Genomic DNA, 18,508 nt, shown 5'->3' on the forward strand with positions numbered 1-18,508 from the left:
TTATGGCGCCGTCAACTATTGGAACGACTCAGACTTCGACTACATTACCCACAGTGCACCGCGATGTATTTGTATCCGATGACGGCCGAGGATGGAGGCAGGTAGGGAATTTATGGTTAAAATAAATACGAAATTGGTCGGCAAAGTATCGATTAATTCCACCGACAATGTTCAGGTGACGTCTTAAGTTATAAAAGCGTCGACAAAAGTCTAGTAAGATCTGCTAGGGATTCTTCCAGAGGAAATTTCGTTACTGAGTTTCAAGTTTTCTCATTGTTCTACAGTGGCCTGTGAATCTCTGACTTACAAATGCAGACACATAGAGTTTGTTTATTCCACGAGTCCCCGTTGTTGTTGTTCACAGTTATTACTCTATACGTCGTTGGCATTGACATCAGCAAATTAGCGTGGTAATACCATGTTTGTGGACAGTGTAAGCAATGCATGTTGACAGTGTGTCGCAACTCTAATCTCTCCAGTTCTAGCCAAGTATGAGAATCAGTTTTCCGAGTATCTAGAAGAGCTTCCTGAAGCCGACGAGCCAGTGTGGATCCTGGGAGAGTGTTACAATGTTAAAACAAGTAAGACATGCCACAAGTTCATGATGCAAAATCAGATCAATATTTCAACACATTCACTATTACTGAATGGGAATTTGCATTATATCAGCTACCCTGCTCTAGCCTCAAAAGCCGTATTAGTTTACCACTAATTAAGATATTACATTTTGGTTACACTTAAGGTGTCCTCATTACAGTGTAATTATACAAGTAAGTACTGTGTAAGATTAGGCTAATTAACAACATGTGCTAACCTTAAGGTTTAGTTGCTTGTAATTATGCATCATTTACTGTCATTACGGTTACACTTTATTTTAAGGTGTCATTGTTACAGTGTAATTATATATTTTAGTACTGAGTAATAATAATTAACTACATGTACTTACTATAGGGTTAAGGTAGGATTATGATTTGGGAGGGTTAGTTGTTTGTAATTATGCATAATTTACTGTTATTACTATGGTAGGTACATGTAACATATGCAACAAGGACACTGTAAAATAAAGTGTTACCGTTATTACTATAGTAAATACTTGTAATCAACTGATATTGGTTATTTTGATGGCTGATGCTGAGCATGGTGATATATATATATATATATATATATATATATATATATATATATTAGGGCTGTGAAAAGATAAATCGTGATTAATCGCATCCAAAATAAAAGTTTGTGTTTACATAATATATGTGTGTGTACTGTGTATAATTATTTTGTATATATATAAATACACACACTTGCATGTCTATATTTAAGAAAAATGTGTTATTTATATCTAAAATATTTATATTGCAAAATATTTCTTAAATAAATACATGCATGTGTGTATATTTATACATACAAAATAATTATACACAGTACACACACATATATTATGTAAACACAAACTTTTATTTTGGATGCGATTAATCACGATTTATCTTTTCACAGCCCAAATATATATATATATATACAGTGCAATGCATAAGTGAATACACCCATACTAAAGTTGACTAAAAAGAGGAATAAAAAATCATATTTTGGAAATTGAACTTAATGCCTTAATTTAAAAAATTGGGAAAAATCCAACCTTTAAGGACACCAATTTTCTTTGTGAATGAATAATGTATCGTAAATAAATAAATGTTCTTCCTTAAAATACATGGTGCATAAGTGAGTACACCCCTATGTTAAATTCCCATAGAGGCAGGCAGATTTTTATTTTTAAGTATTTAAAAAAAAAAAAAATTAGGATACTATGCATCCTGATAAAGTTCCCTTGGCCTTTGGAATTAAAATAGCCCCACATCATCACATAGCCTTCACCATACCTAGAGATTGGCATGGGGTACTTTCCATAAGATCATCTCTCAATGCAAATCAAACTAGCTTTTAGGCTAACTGAAATAAAACCATGCCAATCTCTAGGTATGGTGATGGCTATGTGATGATGTGGGGCTATTTTAATTCCAAAGGCCAAGGGAACTTTATAAGGATGCATAGTATCCTAAAAAAATAAAATAAAATAAATACTTAAAAATAAAAATCTGCCTGCCTCTATGGGAATTTAACATAGGGGTGTCCAAACTTATGCACCCTGTATTTTAAGGAAGAACATTTATTTATTTACGATACATTATTCATTCACAAAGAAAACTGGTGTCCTTAAAGGTTGGATTTTTCCTAATTTTTTTAATTAAGGCATTAAGGTCAATTTCCAAAATATGATTTTTTATTCCTCTTTTTAGTCAACTTCAGCATGGGTGTCTAAACTTATGCATTGCACTGTATATATATACAGAATGGCTCTTTTGGCATTATCCTGAACGTTGTATTTGCATTAATTTCATGTGAACGGAAGAGAGGCTCTCGGGAGCGCTTGTAAACGTCACATCCTAATGATTCTCCCAGCCTTCACGTAAATATCAGTCTACAGGCTTTCATAGACAACCTAGGAAGTCGTGGAAGGTCTCTTTTATTTCATTTGGTTACAAGCTGTTCACACATTGGCAATAAAAAAAGCGATTAATACATGAAAATTCTTACATATAGCCCTGTAACAAAAAGGCAGTAAACACTGTAAGCAACAGTGCCCTCGCTGATCTGGCAAGTCTGTGTGCGCTGGGAAAGAATAAGGGATGCACCGATTATATGAACATTTTGGCCGATACGATAACCGATAATTCTTTATGTTTGAAAGCCGATAACCGATAAATCGGCCGATAAATCTAAATCCAAATTTTTATATCATTTCTGAGAGGCTGATTACAAAGCAAAAGTCTCACCATTAAATCCATGTCCCAAACACACAATTATAATGTTCTCATTATAATTTTATGTAGCCGATATGACGGACTTGCGCTGCACATTTTGCACTTTACTGTATTTTCCTTTTTTGAAGTGATCCCAATCATATTTCAAGCAATTCAAAGCCATCATGTTGAACAGTGCACATCTGAAGTGTCTCAGCTGAAGGACATAATACAGTATTTATCGGCTTTATTATATCAGCCAAATCTTCTTATCATAACGATAACGGTAAAAACTAACATCAACCGATACCGATATGGTGGCCGATATATCGTGCATCCCCAGGAAAAAATATATATTCTCAAATAAAATAAAGCGCTGGATTCTCAGCAGTGTCGAAAATAATAGTCACTTATCAGGAAAACAGAAAAACAAATTGGCCGATAATAATTATATATCGGCCAACGAATAAACGTATAACAAAGACACTGTAAAACAGTGTTACTTAAATCCTTAAGCTAAAACGAACATCATTGTATCTCTTCCAGAGAAATCAGAGCTGCTCTCGGACGTGCGATCGCGACTGTGGTTCACATACAGGAAGAAGTTTTCTCCTATAGGTAAGTGGAGAGGAAACTAGTGGATCTGATTCAAGCCAGGACTGATTACAGGATGCTCAGTGTGTCCGTGTGCAGAGAAGTGTGTCCGAATGTATTTTACATTTACATTAATGCATTTGGCAGACGCTTTTATCCAAAGCGACTCGCATTGCATGTCAAGGTACACATTTACATTCTCATCAGTTCTTGCTTTCCCTGGGAATTTTAGGAATGTTGTCTTTTTTAAAGGTGCAATGTGTAATATTTCTGAGGATCTATTGACAGAAATGCAATATAAGATCCATAACTATTAGGGCTGTCAAAGTTAGCGCGTTAATAACGCGTTAACGCAAAATCATATTAACGCAGCGCGTATTTTCTGTTTGACCCGTGGCCCAAAACCTAGTTGGAGAAATGGAGATACACAGTGTTGCCAACTTAGCGACATTGCAGACCCATTTAGCGATTTTTTTTCCCTTCAACAAAGCGCCCAAACCTTATTTAGTTTCTGAGAATCTACTGGTACCGCCGGTACTGCTCTCCCAGCACCAGCGCGCCTCTCTCTCTCTCGCTCTCTCTCTGCGTCTCGCGCTGGAGAGAGGAGCAGCGCTTTAATTCAGTTAAACACAGATATGATGTTGCTTCTCTAATTTTACATGCAAGTATAGCCGAAATCGCAAAACAGATATTGTGTTTATCTTATGTGTATTTGATTTAATCAGACGACGGCTCGATTATCAGGATTATTGTGCAGATTAACGTCTTGGAAGGAAGAGCTGGTTATGTCTTAATGGGTCGCGTTTCAGTCACCATTTCATATTCATTCCGTTGTTTGACAACAGAAACAGTAAAATATACCAATGAAAACAGTTTTATTGAGAATTTAGCTTCATCAAAATGGGCACAGAGAGAGACAAACTATAATGTAGCCTAATAATAAATAATAAATGTACATTTAGCATTTTCAGAAGAGCTGCCCTGTCATGCAAAAATCTAAACATGTTTGTGTTAATTGCTCAGTGCAAAGAAAGAGAAGTAATGGGAACCTGGTATTTCTTTGTTCTTTCTACACGTGTCTAATAGACATGAACAAGTTCTTTGAAAAACATCTATGACCTTTGAAACATGTCTCGTCTTCATGCTCTATGTTGACTATGGTTTCAATAATAAACATACATTTGCATAAAGCATCCATATTTATCCATGCCCACGTTGATTAGAGTATTACAAACTTGAAAAGTATAAATTTAAGGTACATTTAGAACAAAAAAAAAAATGTGCGATTAATCACGAGTTAACTCATGACAATCATGCGATTAATTGATTAAAATTTTTAATCGATTGACAGCCCTAATAACTATGTTTTCAGTGCTGTATAAAGAGCTTACTTAATGAACCGTTATGTTTTTATTAGCTTAGAATGAGTCATTTATATCTACATAACCGCGGGCACCCCCCTTCTATGAAGGCCGACATATTGTGACGTCATGTTTCTACCGTAGCCGACAGCGAACAGACAGCGCTACAGAGCGCGTTTCGTCACTAACTTGAATGAGAAGCAGCAGAATACTCAGGTTGTCCCTGACTCTGCAAACGTGGAGAAAAACATGCTGTCTGAACGACGCCTCGGACATCGTAACGTTAGCTATTTCCCCTTACCTAGCTGCTTTGATGCTCTTATCTTATACTAACTAGCATGGAAACAAGCTATGGTAAAGTCAGTGAATAAAAGACTAACACAATGATGAACAAGTAAAAATAACAATCGCAATAACATGTGGTTTAATTTAAGTAAATATAATTTAATATATAATATAATATAAAGAAACCTCATTGCTTGACTTGCTACTCTTTGCTGACTCAGACTCAGACGACGACATCTTCCGATCCTACGTCGGCCACCGTAGCTTCTCCTTGGAGTTTGCAGAGGGAGGGATAGGCCGTGAGTGACTGGCTGTTTGCAATTCGCAAACCTCACCACTAGATGCCGCTAAAAATTACACACTGCACCTTTAATCTTCTACTTTTCTACATGTCTCTTCCCCATGTTGGACGTGTTGTTTTGTGAAGCACGTTGGTCGGCTTCGGCTGTATATATTGTGGGTGAACGTGATTTCACCAAGTATCACATGTTCCTGGATCAACATCTTTGTTGACCCTGGAACAACTTTCCAATCAACCAATCAGATTTGAGGGTTTACATTTTACAGTTTATGTCAAGTTTAGGCTTAGACCCAGGGTGAGGTGCTTCGACATCAGTGTTATTCACCTCTGATTTTAGGGAAAAGTTATGGGTAGGGTTAGGTTTAGGGGTAGGGATAGGGTAAGGACAACATATGTTGACCCAGGAACATGTCTTACTCGGTGACCATATACTGTGCTGTATAAATACCGGTTGAGTGTGTCTGTGTCCGCAGGAGGAACGGGCCCTTCGTCGGATGCGGGATGGGGGTGCATGCTCCGCTGTGGACAGATGATCCTGGCGCAGGCGTTGGTGTGCCGGCACCTCGGACGAGGTGAGCAAACGCCGCACAGATCGTAACGGATTACGATAATAGTGGATTTGACGTTTTAACGATGTGCGATCTGACGTTATTGAGTATCAATATCATAGTATTAACATCACATGAAGATGCCATTTTTCTCCATGGTTATGGTTACAAATGTGATATTGATTTTATACAACAGTCAATAAACAAGAAGTTAAAGTCTCCCAGACTGGTGAAGGTGCTGGAACGGATTACGTTAATATTGTAATTGTCATTACATTGACATTAAATTAACATTATATTGACATTACAATTGTAATTGTCGTTTTAGCAATGTGCAATCTGACGTTATTGAGTATATCTCTCACTTTATAAAAACACTAGAGAGTGCGTACATACACACTACGTGATGTAGTCTAGTGGGTTAGACTAGTGCATGATTAATCTATTTAAATGCATTTATAATGCGTCAGTATTGGGCAAAAATACCTCTGTATGTCTTTTATATTTATATAATTTAATATAGTTAATATCGCATGAAGATGCCATTTTTCTCCAAGTATCAGCGTGGTTATGGTTACAAATGTGATATTGATTTTATACAACAGTTCAATAAACTAAAATTAAAAGTTAATAGCAAATGTCTCCCAGATTGGTGTAGGAGCTGGAACGGGTTATGCTAATATTGTAACTAGGAGTGTGCGATATTGACAAAAAATGATATCTCGATATTTTCTGGGATGTTATCGATAACGATATTTAGATGATATAAGATGAATAAAATCCGTATCAACTAAATCGATCTTTGCAGTGCAGAGGAAACTGAAGAGGCATTTCTGCATTTACACAGACTGTTTAATGCAACTCAGATGCAGTGACAAATGCATAAATAATGTGTATAATAATAATACATAATGTTTGTTTTAAACGTTTTAAACATAAAGCGTTGAATATAATAATGAAGATAATATTGTAATTGTCATTACATTGACATGAAATTAACATTACATTGTAATTGTCGTTTTAGCTGAGTATATCCCTCACTTTATGCATTTATAATGCACCCATTATTCAAGAGAAAGGGGCAAAACTACCTTTGTATGTCTTTTATATTTATATAATTTAATATAGTTAAAGTCTCCCTGTAGTCGATCCTTTTATCTCTTAAAACTCATCTTTGATCACCAAAATTACATATTTAAATGTTTTTTCCTTGAAACAAAATTCTTCATGCCTTAAAATATCTTGAATGTAACTCGACACCCTTGCCTCATTTAGTATACGCGGTTCTATGAATATGCTAATGAGCCCCGCCCTCCACTCACTCACTCAGCTCAGAGATGTTTCCTATTGATTATATGATTGATATTGATTAAATGTAAGAATTTTGACACAAAAGATGATGCATAGATTTAATTAGCTGCCTTTATAAAGTTAAACATGCCCATAAAAGGTAAAAATCCATTTAAACTGATTGGAAAAGATGATTTCTGTCACTGCTGCGAACTGACCACCGCACAGAATATGAAGCATATCGAGAACTGTAGTAGTCAGCTGTTCACGGCAGTCCTAAACCTGGAAAGGCATCAACGCAACAACACACTCGGTACAATAGCGTCTAATTATCGTAATCGAGAAAATCCCAGAAAATATTGAGATTATAATTTTTTGCCAGTATCACACTCCTGATTAGCTACTACCACGCTACTCGTACTGTACTCTATGATACTGTAGTGAAGGGTTCTGAACGCTTCTCTGCTTCTCTGCTGTAGACTGGCGGTGGGATCCAGAGAATCATCAGCCCAGAGAGTATCACCGGATCCTGAGCTGCTTTCTAGACAAGAAGGACAGCTGCTACTCCATACATCAGATGGGTGAGGCTTACAGTGTGTGTGTGTGTGTGTGTGTGTGTGTACTTGTACAACTATCTTTGTGAGGACTAGATTGAGTTTTAGACCATTGGAGTGAGGACAAAGAGAGTAAAGTGAGGACATGTTGGCCGGTCCTCAGTTTCTGAGAGCCTTTAAAGGCCTGTTTGAGGGTCAAGACTTGGTTTTAGGGATCAGGTTATAATGAGGTTAAGGGTCGGTTTAGGGTCAGGGGTCGGGTTAGGCACTTAGTTGTGATGGGTAAGGTTAGGGTAAGTGGCTAGAGATTGCATTGTGTCAATGAATGTCCTCATAAAGATAGATGTACAAGAATGTGTGTGTGTGTGCTGTACAGCAGTGGTACTGAAGTCTGTGTATTGTGTGTGTGTGTGCAGCTCAGATGGGCGTTGGCGAGGGCAAGTCTGTGGGAGAATGGTATGGACCGAACACAGTGGCGCAAGTACTCAAGCAAGTGTCTTTTCTTTTATCCCAAACATTCTTGAAAATAATGTTTTGTTGTTACACACGTTTGTCCTTATTTTGAAGAAGTGGTTTTACACATTCTACCTCCCAAATCCAGTGATCTGTGTTAAAAGGGACCTGCTTTTTTACACTTCCAACTTTTTTAAAGTCTCCCTGTAGTCAATCATTTTATCCCTTAAAACTCATCTTTGATCAGCAAAATTACATATTTAAATGTTTTTCCTTGAAAATAAATTCTTCATGCCTTAAAATATCTTGAATGTAACTCGACACCCTTGCCTCATTTAGTATCCGCGGTTCTATGAATATGCAAATGAGCCCCGCCTCCCCTCACTCACTCACTCAGCTCAGAGATCCACTGGTTGACGATCACACGTTGATCTGATTGGTTACAAGGTCGTTTGTGCCCAGAAGTTGGGGTGAGCTAATGGCCAGTATGTGTTTGCTTGCAGGAAACTGGCCCTGTTTGATGACTGGAATACTCTGGCTGTGTATGTGTCCATGGACAACACAGTCGTCATTGAAGACATCAGTAAGTGTCTTTTTCTGATTAGTCAAGTCACATTTATTTATATAGTGCTTTATACAAGACAGATTGTTTTAAAGCATCAAGAGAAGTGTAAATGTTGCAAAGTTCATCAGTTAGTAAACTTGACTTTCAGCTGTAAACTGGTGTCATTATTCAGTTTTGTTCTCATCCGATGGTGTATGTGCAGTAAAATTTATAGTATTACTGAATATTAATATTGCACAACTAAGCAAGCCAAAGGCGACAGACACTAGCTGTGGTTTCCATCCACATATTTCTATGCAAAGTTTGGGATATTGCACAAAAAAATGCTTAATGGAAATGCAGAGATGTGCATAATTTCTAAAAATGTGGATAAAAAAACTCAATCGAGGCGGATAAATATTTGTATCCGATAAGACGACATGCACATAGTCTACAATGGAAACAAATATATATATATAATAAAAAATAAAATGATATTTGGATAACTGGAGTAACCAGCGGACCAATGGCGTCGCAGCATCTCTAATGTTGGTTTGGTGTTTCTGAAAGTGTGTGATCAGAATGGTTTGGTGTAATTCCCTCCAGAAGCGTCTCACACACACGAGTGTGTTCCCGAACACCAGCATCCGAACGCTGGAGAACATGACAGCGTTTACTGGGTTTCGTCTGACGCTCTGAGACACACTCGTTTATGATGGAGGGAAAAAGAGCCACTTCCGTTTTTATTACTGATATTTTGCTGGCAATTTTCCATGAAATGTCGATTTTGTTCTCTTGAACACACGGGATTGAAACACTGATTCATTCGCAAATGTTTTATACGATATTCCAATTTTGTGCATGAATTAAATTCGCAGCTTTGGATGGAAACATAGCTAGTGGCAAGAAACCCAAACCTCATCAGGTGACAGAAGTGGAGAGAGAAATGTGATAGTTCTTCGGCATTATCACAGTGCTGGAGGGATTGTGGGGGACTACGTGCATATACTGCATGCTGGGAATGTCCCGAAGTGCAGGTGTGTTGGAAGGGGGTTAAAAGGGAAATTAGTAAAGTTTTAGGAAGAGATATATCAGTGCACACAGGTTTCCCCTCGGATCAGTTTAGTGAATCCCACTAATTTGTATTGCATATATTATTAATGGCAGCTAGGAAGATATTCACTGTGGATTAGATGAAGGTGCATGAACCTATTGTGACAGAATGGACACAAAGACTGAAATATATACAGTATATATATTTGAGAAAATATATTTGCAGTTAAAAGCAGACTTTCGACAAAAGTGGGCACTTATTGAAACATATTTGCTTGAAGGAAATATATTTAATTTATATTATTGTTTGAATCATGTAAATAATGTACTGGTGTGAGATGTATTTACTGAAGTGCTGTCAGGGACTTTTGTATTTATTTTAACTTTGTTTTTGTTTCTCTACTTTTTTTTTCATTGTTTTTTTATTTTTTTATTCACTTTTTTATGTTTATTTATTTACTTTTCATTATTAATATTATAAGTATGTCATCTAAAAGTGTTTTGTTTTGGGAAAAAAAGTTCAATAAATACACAAATAATCAACCTTAAAGGAGCAGTGTGTAATATTTAGGAGGATCTGTTGACAGAAATGCAATATCATAAACATAACTATGTTTTCAGTGGCGTATAAAGACCTTACAATAATGAACCGTTATGTTTTTATTAGCTTAGAATGAGCATTTCTCTCTACACACACCGCGGGTCCGCTTACATCCACATGTTTCTACAGTGGCCCTGAGCGGACAAACGCGTTTCGTCACTATGTTGTTCTTCATGTAAAGAAGCTTCAGCTAAAGTCAGTGGATAAACACTGACACAATGATGAACAAGTAACAATAATATTCGCAATAGCATCGTTTTACTGAATAATTAAGTAAACCTAATTTCTTACTTTATCTTTGTAAAGAAACCTCAGTGTTTAACTGGCTACTCTCTGCTGTCTCAGACGACGACATCACTTCCTGTTGGCCACCGTAACTTCTGTTGGGTGCAATTCGCAACCTCACCACTAGATGCTGCTAAAAATCACACACTGCCCCTTTAACTCTTCTTGTTTCTCTCTTCCACTCTTCTTGACGAGCAGAGAAGCAGTGCCAGCAGCCGGGCCGGGAGTCTGTGTCAGGCCGGAGCGGTTCAGAGGCTCTTCATCTTCACACACAACGGCCCCTGGACTGGAGGCCCCTGCTCCTGGTCATTCCTCTGCGAATGGGCATCAACAGCATCAACCCCGTCTACATTCAGGCCTTCAAAGTATGACGCTTCTCTGATGTTCAGTCCGAGTGCATGATCTTGATGGCCCTTCATGCATCACATGTTTCATATCTTCTTTTTCTAGGAGTGTTTCAAGATGCCTCAGTCATGTGGTGTTTTGGGAGGAAAGCCCAACCTGGCCTTTTATTTTATTGGATTTATTGGTGAGTTTTCTCAGTCTTAGTTTCGAAACTCTGATGATTCTTCCGCAACAGCCGTGCTTCCACTGTCGGGCCAAAAGCGAGTGTGTTGGTGCGTGCCCACTGTCACTTCCAGGCCGAACGAGCGACGGAGGACTTCATGTACCAGCTAGCATCCGCATTAAAGACTTTTACAATCATTTTAGCTCAAAACTCACAGTGAGTGTTTGAATAACTTCTGTTTGTGATCCGATATGGATTCTGGTCACCGTATAAGGCAGAGATATTTATACGCGATGCAAAAGATGCGCGCTAACCATTACCATGGTAAACGTGGTAAATACGGCCACTTGAAGAAATCAGACAAATCATATAGGCGATCACAATCATGTATGTATTTTATCCATCAGTATGTCTCATCTCTTTATACAGGACTGTCTGATATTCATATGTAGCTCTGCATACGTCACAAAATAAAGCAACTCCGGTTTTTCGAGAGCTTCCTCTGTTTATTAGCCTGGTTAAAACCAGACCACTCTCAGTAGAAACTGAGTTATGGTCTGGCAAAGCTTCATTAATAACTCATTTCCAAAGGGGCGTCACCAACGGACGTCGCTCAAATGCCTCTGGGCACAATTGGATAGACCTAAAACCAATCAGAGCGATCGTCATCGTGTAAAGCCATATGCTGCGTCCCAATTCGCCTAAGTTACACTATGCCATAAAAGTATGTACTCTTTTTGTGAAGGAAAGGTATTTACTTTTGAATGTGTAGCAAAAAAGTAGGCAAGCTTTGGGACACTTCGTCATCTTTATCGGACGGATCTGTCGCGTGCGTCCTGTCACGTAAACTGCCCTGTCAATCATCTTGTCACAGTTAAAATCCTCTATTAAATCCAATTTAATTTCCTACCGTTTCGGAGAGAAATGTAGTAGCACGTTCATCTGCCAGTGGGTCTTTCATGGAGACTGTCCTCATGTGTTTGCAATTTGAATATAATAATGCATTTAAAAGTTGATGCGCTTCACCAACGGACGTCGCTCAAATGCCTCTGGGCGCAATTGGATAGACCTAAAAACCAATCAGAGCGATCGTCATCGTGTAAAGCCCGCCTCAACGTTTCTGATTGGTGCCTCGATTTGGACGGATTAGAAATGGGCTTGAATGAGCTCTTTGCCAGACTACTTGCAGAGCAAATCTAAATTTGCCGGAAGTTGTCTGGGATTTCCCAGGCTATCTGTTTAATAAAATACCACTTTATTTCTGTGTGACTAGTGTGCAATCTTGACACAAATTGATTCATTAAAGTCAATGTATCACTTATTAGTGTAAAACTGTGGTAAAACATTGATTGCTTGGGTTATAAATCTTTAAGTAAACTACAAAAATGTCAGCAAACGATCGCTTTTATCATGTTCGTTTTGTGATCTCGCTAGTTTCCAGTCATTTCTTTCTGATTTGTTTTCTGATAAAACTTCCATTTGTTGGTGAAATGATGAGTTTGTGTGACGTTGTTCCAGAGAGGCGTGTTTTAGTGAAGCGCTGCGGAGCTTCTGGCCCGAGCGTGGTTTTGTGCTCCAGGTTCGAGGCTATTGGCCCCGCCCGCCCCGTTTAACGCCCCGGCTCGCACTGGCCCGACAGTGGAAACGCAGATGTAGGCCCGGTTTCACAGACAGGGCTTAGACTAAGCCAGGATTAGACCATAGATCAATTAGGACATTTAAGTAATTTTTATAAACATGCTTAGAAAAAAACATTACCGATGTGCATCTTAAAACTAAAAAGGCACTGATATATTTTTAAGATCAGTCAGTGCAAGTTTATTTCAGTGGAAACAGCTCAGACTTACATTTTAGTCTAGGACTAGTCTTAAGCCCTGTCTGTGAAACCAGGGGAATGATTCCTATGAAAAAGAATCAAAAAAGTGATGCTTTTTCCATGTGTCATTTGTGCATTCTCATTTGTGCTTCTTCAGATGACGAGTTGATCTATCTGGACCCTCACACTACGCAGCAGGCCGTGGACTCTGAGTCAGGCAGTGCTGTGGACGACCAGAGCTATCACTGTCAGAGGACCCCTCACCGCATGAAGATCACCAGCCTGGACCCTTCGGTTGCACTGGTGAGAGATCAGACTCTGTGTGCTTCCCGTCAGCCTAACCTCGTTTAGCACTTCTCCCCACCCAAGATAAACCATGGGTCAAATGTTTGAAATGTTTCATGGTTTTGAAAAACTGCTCTAAGGCCCAGTTTACAGCTGGTATTGAGATGCGTTTTTGTTGATCGGATCACAAGTAGACGAGGGAGACACATTCCCGTTTACACCTGGTGTTTTAATCCACTCTCAACCACTTCTTCAGAGCGGGTAAATGTGTGGGATTTTTCAGATCTTTCAATCTAATGGACGAAATAAGATCACGCAATCTACATATGAACACGACAGATGAACACACGGAGAGCTTCAGCTTGAGTTCTGCTCTTACAGCCACAAGATCAGCCGAGCGCTGAGAGTGTGTGTTAGAAATCAGGAACGCTGAGAGAACAGTGTGTTTGGTTCGATTTCCCTCTTCAAACCAAACTTGTGTCTCCAGCTGATAAAGTTTAAACCCCGTCCGGCTCGAGCTCTTCTCATAATGTTCACGCATTATTCAGTAGACGGTCTTTTAGTGGCTGTTTGAACACACTCGATCACATGAGCGTTTACACTACGAAAGCAAACCGGTTTGAATGTGTTTAACTCCCTCTGGAAGTGGAGAAAGTGGACGAGCTCAAAGCGCTTTAGACCCGTTTACACCTGTGTTTAGAGTCGTCCACTTGTGATGCGATCGACTGAAACACATCTTAACACCAGCTGTGCACAGGGCCTTGTTCACTAAGGCTAGGTTTGGGTATTGTATGAATTTTAGCAATTCTGATTCTACTTTTTGATTCTGATTCTTATCGATTCCCAGTTTCAGTTCCAATAAGGTAAAAAAAAAAAAAAAAGTAAAACATTTAGATATCAAACATATTTATTCTGTGTCTTTTTCCAAAACATTGAATACCATGAACAAAAATCAACAGCCTGAACACTCACTCAAAGAACTTTTGCCTATGGTTTTAACAAAAATACAACTAGCCTAACTAATATAAGGTTCAAACATTATTAAAGACAAGGAAACAGTCAGTCATAAAATAAGAGCAAATAAACAAATTAGCGATAGCACAAATAAATACAACTAACGTTCAAGGTACAGAAATTGAAATGTAAAATAACACTGCATAGTCTTCACTGTATAAATGAAATAAAGATTAATCTTACTAAAGCTACAAAAGTGATTCAGTCAAGAGCAGTGAGTGATTTTAATGAACATTAATTAGGCTGCTGTCCCTTTAAGAGCTGCACAGATCCAATACACTGATACACATGTTCTCTTTCTCAACTGTTTACGTTCACTTAAGACAAATCTGACTGTGATTACGAGGATATTTTGACATAATTTTGTGTGTATTTCCCGAGAAGGGAAACTCCAGTAGGGAGTCGTCAGACCGGTTTCAAAATAATGAGAATGGCACAGAAACCATGAATCATGGGAAAAGTACAGAAACATTGATCCGATTGCTAGAGCGATATTACCCAGAATAAAGGTGCCCAAATTTATTTAAAATGCAATATTCAATTCACTTTTTTTTATAGTGCTTTTCACAATACACATCGTTTCAAAGCAGCTTTACAGAAAATGCACGAGTCCACTTTACAGTACGGCAGAAACAATGAGCTTATTGAAGTAATGAATACTTGTTTGTTAAGAAATGATTATGACATATAGAAAATTTAAGCATTGATCTAGAAATGTATCAAAACTAAAACTAAAACTAATGCTAAAAGTGAAATAAGAGTACCTAAATAGTAATATTTAAAAACAAAAACTCATCTAGATCAGAGATGATGATAGATTTGGCCCTCCAATGTGTTTTTGTTGGTTTGTTGTTGGTGATTTTTTGCAGCGAAATGTAGAAAATAGATTTTTTTTTAAATGTGCATTTTAATGTAATACAGTTCGATATAATGCAGTTCAATAATAGTTTTACTTTCAGCCAGCGTCCCTCAATCAAGCTGGATTTTTGTCCGTTCATAAATGTTTGGGCACCTTCTGTTACACGAAGCAAAGAAAGAATCAGAATATTGAAGTTTGATAAAAAAATATTGCAATTATTATGTAAAGTTATCATTAATATTATTCTCAGATCTTTTGCATACTGTTGATTGTATTTTACACCCCAAAATAAAAGTATGTACAATTGTCAGAATTGTAATTGAGTACATATCGCTTTAATCAAAGGCCTGTCTGTGCTTATGTGTGAAAACATTCAATTCAAATCATGTTTATTTCTATAGCGCTTTTCACAATACACATCATTTCAAAGCAGCTTTACAGAGTCCATATTACAAAACATAACCATTCATTTTACATAGCATTTATTTGCTGAGACCGTTTCACTTCCAAACGCATGAATGAGAGATTGAGCCAAGCGTTGTGAGTTCCAGATGGTTGAGTGTGTTCAGGCCTGGGTTTGAGTGGCCAGTAAACGTGAGTGTTTGTCCCCTAGGGTTTCTTCTGCAAGAGCGAGGAGGACTTTGACAGCTGGTGTGATCTGGTTCAGCAGGTGAGACTGGCACGTCTGCTTTCTGGCTTCATACCTTTAACTTGCTTTTAATAATTCTCTCTGATTTCAAGGAGCTCCTCAAAAAAAGAAACTTGCGTATGTTCGAGCTGGTGGAGAAACATCCCTCTCATTGGCCTCCGTTTGTTCCTCCCACCAAACCAGAGGTTCAGACCACAGGAGCAGGTAATGTGTCGGATCACGAACCTTTGGCCCTGTTTACACACGGTATTAAAGGGATACTTCACCTCTGGAAAGATGAGTGTGTATTTAAAATAGGTCATTTATGTAGAAGAAATGTGAAATTATTTTAGAATTTGGAGCCTTCTAGACTGAGAAATGCCAGAAAATGTATTTTTGGCTCATGTGGATGAAAGACAACAACTCCCAGAATGCACTTGCTTCGCTGCTCTACGAGGCCACTCCCAAGCCACGCCTACCGGTAAGAGCGCGCAGTTAAACAACAAGGCTAGGCTACTAGTGAGTCTCCGTGACGAGTCCGGTCTCGTATCTCTCACGGAGGAGCGGGAATTTTCTTAGCAATGCTAAAACGCACATCAACCGATCACTTGTTTAGCGTTCATGTAAACACTACATTCAGATTCACCAACCGGAATCAATTCAGTTAGACTGAAACAAAAGGTGTGCATGTAAACAATGAATGGCGACCGCAGAAAGCAAAAGCCGAATCCCGGACATTTTGGACGATCTCGACGGCCGGACATGTCCGGGGAAAAGAGGATGGTAACCCCTACTACTCAGCTTTCTCCACAGAACAAGAGCCTGCTAGCTTAGCTTCCAAAGAAAGATGGCTGACACTGTGTGTACATTCTGTGAGTGAGATCCCTCTATGGGCGGGTTGAACACATGAGGAACAGCTCCTCCTACTGGCTGGAGTCTCTCGCCTCTGGACAAAAAATCCTCCGATGACGTAAAATGACGATTTTTGTGTCATCGGAGGATTTTTTCCAGACAAAAAAGACATAAATCTGTGGTCTCAGGGGGACATGAGGGAGGGAAGCACGGTCACTCGAGAACACTACAGGTTTTCTACTGATACAAAGCTTAATGCTAAATCCTGAAGTATCCCTTTAATGATTAGGACTCATAATGAAGATTTAAAGTGGTTTTCCTTCATCGGTCCCTCAGCTCACCGTCGGTGTCTCTAAACTGCTCCGTCTCCTAAGTGTTCGTACGCATGGGTCAGAGTTTGCGTGCAGGTGCGCATATTTTCTCCTCAGTTTTGTTTTTATAAATCATAACATAAGTGTGGGAAGTGGCGTACGGCACTCACAGGGCCTGTTCTGTGTGAACGCAACGGTTATAAATAAGTGTCTCCCTCGTCTACATGTGATCCGATCCACCAAAACACATCTTTATTCCAGCTGTAAACTGGGCCCAAGATACTTCTAGATAACTGTGGCAAAGTGAATTTGTGTTTCATAACCTGAACATCACTCTTCTTCTCCTAGAGTTCATCGAGTCTCCAGACAAGCTTTTCGAGTCGGAAGAGGAGTTCGAGATCCTAAACGTGTGATCTCGGGCCGGTCGGGTGTCTGAAGCTTGTCTCCGCTCCACAAGTGCCTCAGATCAACACACAGCAGAAAACACGAGCTCGTGGAAACAGGAGAACACAACAAGCCAAGGATCCCGTAGCGACTCCGTGTGACGTTCAGCCTCACCCAGAGGCCTGTGTTTTTAACCACAGAAGCAGAGCTTGACCAGTTGCATGAACTTTCTCGTACTGTACGATGGAGTGAAGGCTTTCGTGAGGATGATATCTGTACCGCCTCAACACACTCTTACCTCCTGACTGCAGGAGATCGACCATATGCACAATAACACTCAATCTCTAATTCAGTGTTATATGAGAAAACCTTACTGGTTAAAAAAAAGTGCCTCTATTTGACATATTTATGTTTTTGACTGGTAAAGGTGATGTTTCCTTTCCTTTTTAATGGGTTAATTATGACACCCACCCCTGCACATCTGTAAATATGGCTTCAAATGAAGATATTTAAATATGTTATCGTGTTTTGGATTGGTCCTATCACTTTTTTAGAACAAATAAACTACCTAATTACGTATCGCTTATTGTCCCGTTCACCGTCTTTGTTCTGAGCAGGACTCTTCAGCGGTTGATGAGTGAAATATTAATATGTAACGTCTTTAAAGAAAGAATGTATTGGCCTAATATACACACACACACACACACACACACAGTATCAGTCAAAAGTTTGGAAACATTACTATTCTCATTACTCTTCTGCTCACCATGACTGCATTTATTTGATCAAAAATACAGTAAAAACAGTAATATTGTGAGATATTATTACAATTTTAAACAGCCGTTTTCTATGTGATTATACAGTAAAGTGTAATTTATTCCTGTGATCAAAGTTGAATTTTCAGCATCATTCCTCCAGTCTTCAGTGTCACATGATCCTTCACAAATCACTCTAATTATGATTTATTATCAGTTGTGCTGATCAATATTTTTTTTTCAGTGATACTTTTTCAGGATTCATTGATTAATACAAAGTTAAAAAGAATTATTCAAAATAGAAATCTTTTGTAACATTATAAATCTTTACTATTGCTTTTTATTAATTTAACACGATCCTTGCAGAATAAAATTATTAATTTCCTCCAAATAAAGAAGGAAAAAAAACGAGTGACCCCAAACTTTTGAACG

At 38.5% G+C, this 18,508-nt stretch overlaps 1 protein-coding gene across 1 annotated transcript; it reads left to right on the forward strand.

Annotated features, from left to right (window-relative positions):
- Window positions 1–44: 44 nt before the first annotated feature.
- Window positions 45–17,900, forward strand: atg4a (autophagy related 4A, cysteine peptidase). The gene is made up of 13 exons (XM_084386874.1): window positions 45–101; window positions 480–581; window positions 3,342–3,413; window positions 5,810–5,908; window positions 7,654–7,755; window positions 8,145–8,217; window positions 8,685–8,764; window positions 10,863–11,029; window positions 11,115–11,193; window positions 13,146–13,291; window positions 15,760–15,816; window positions 15,888–15,999; window positions 17,286–17,900. The coding sequence occupies exons 1-13, from the start codon at window positions 92–94 to the stop codon at window positions 17,348–17,350; spliced, it is 1,164 nt and encodes a 387-aa protein (XP_084243000.1). The 5' UTR covers window positions 45–91; the 3' UTR covers window positions 17,351–17,900.
- The last annotated feature ends 608 nt before the right edge of the window (window positions 17,901–18,508 follow it).

Source organism: Rutilus rutilus (assembly GCF_951802725.1).
Source record: "Rutilus rutilus genome assembly, chromosome: 18".
NCBI lineage: Eukaryota > Metazoa > Chordata > Actinopteri > Cypriniformes > Leuciscidae > Rutilus > Rutilus rutilus.

Excerpts from the sequence above, each read along its gene's own strand:
- atg4a (XM_084386874.1), top strand. Across the intron at positions 11,194-13,145 it reads TTATTTTATTGGATTTATTG|ATGACGAGTTGATCTATCTG; the intron begins GTGAGTTTTCTC and ends GTGCTTCTTCAG. Across the intron at positions 16,000-17,285 it reads GGTTCAGACCACAGGAGCAG|AGTTCATCGAGTCTCCAGAC; the intron begins GTAATGTGTCGG and ends TTCTTCTCCTAG.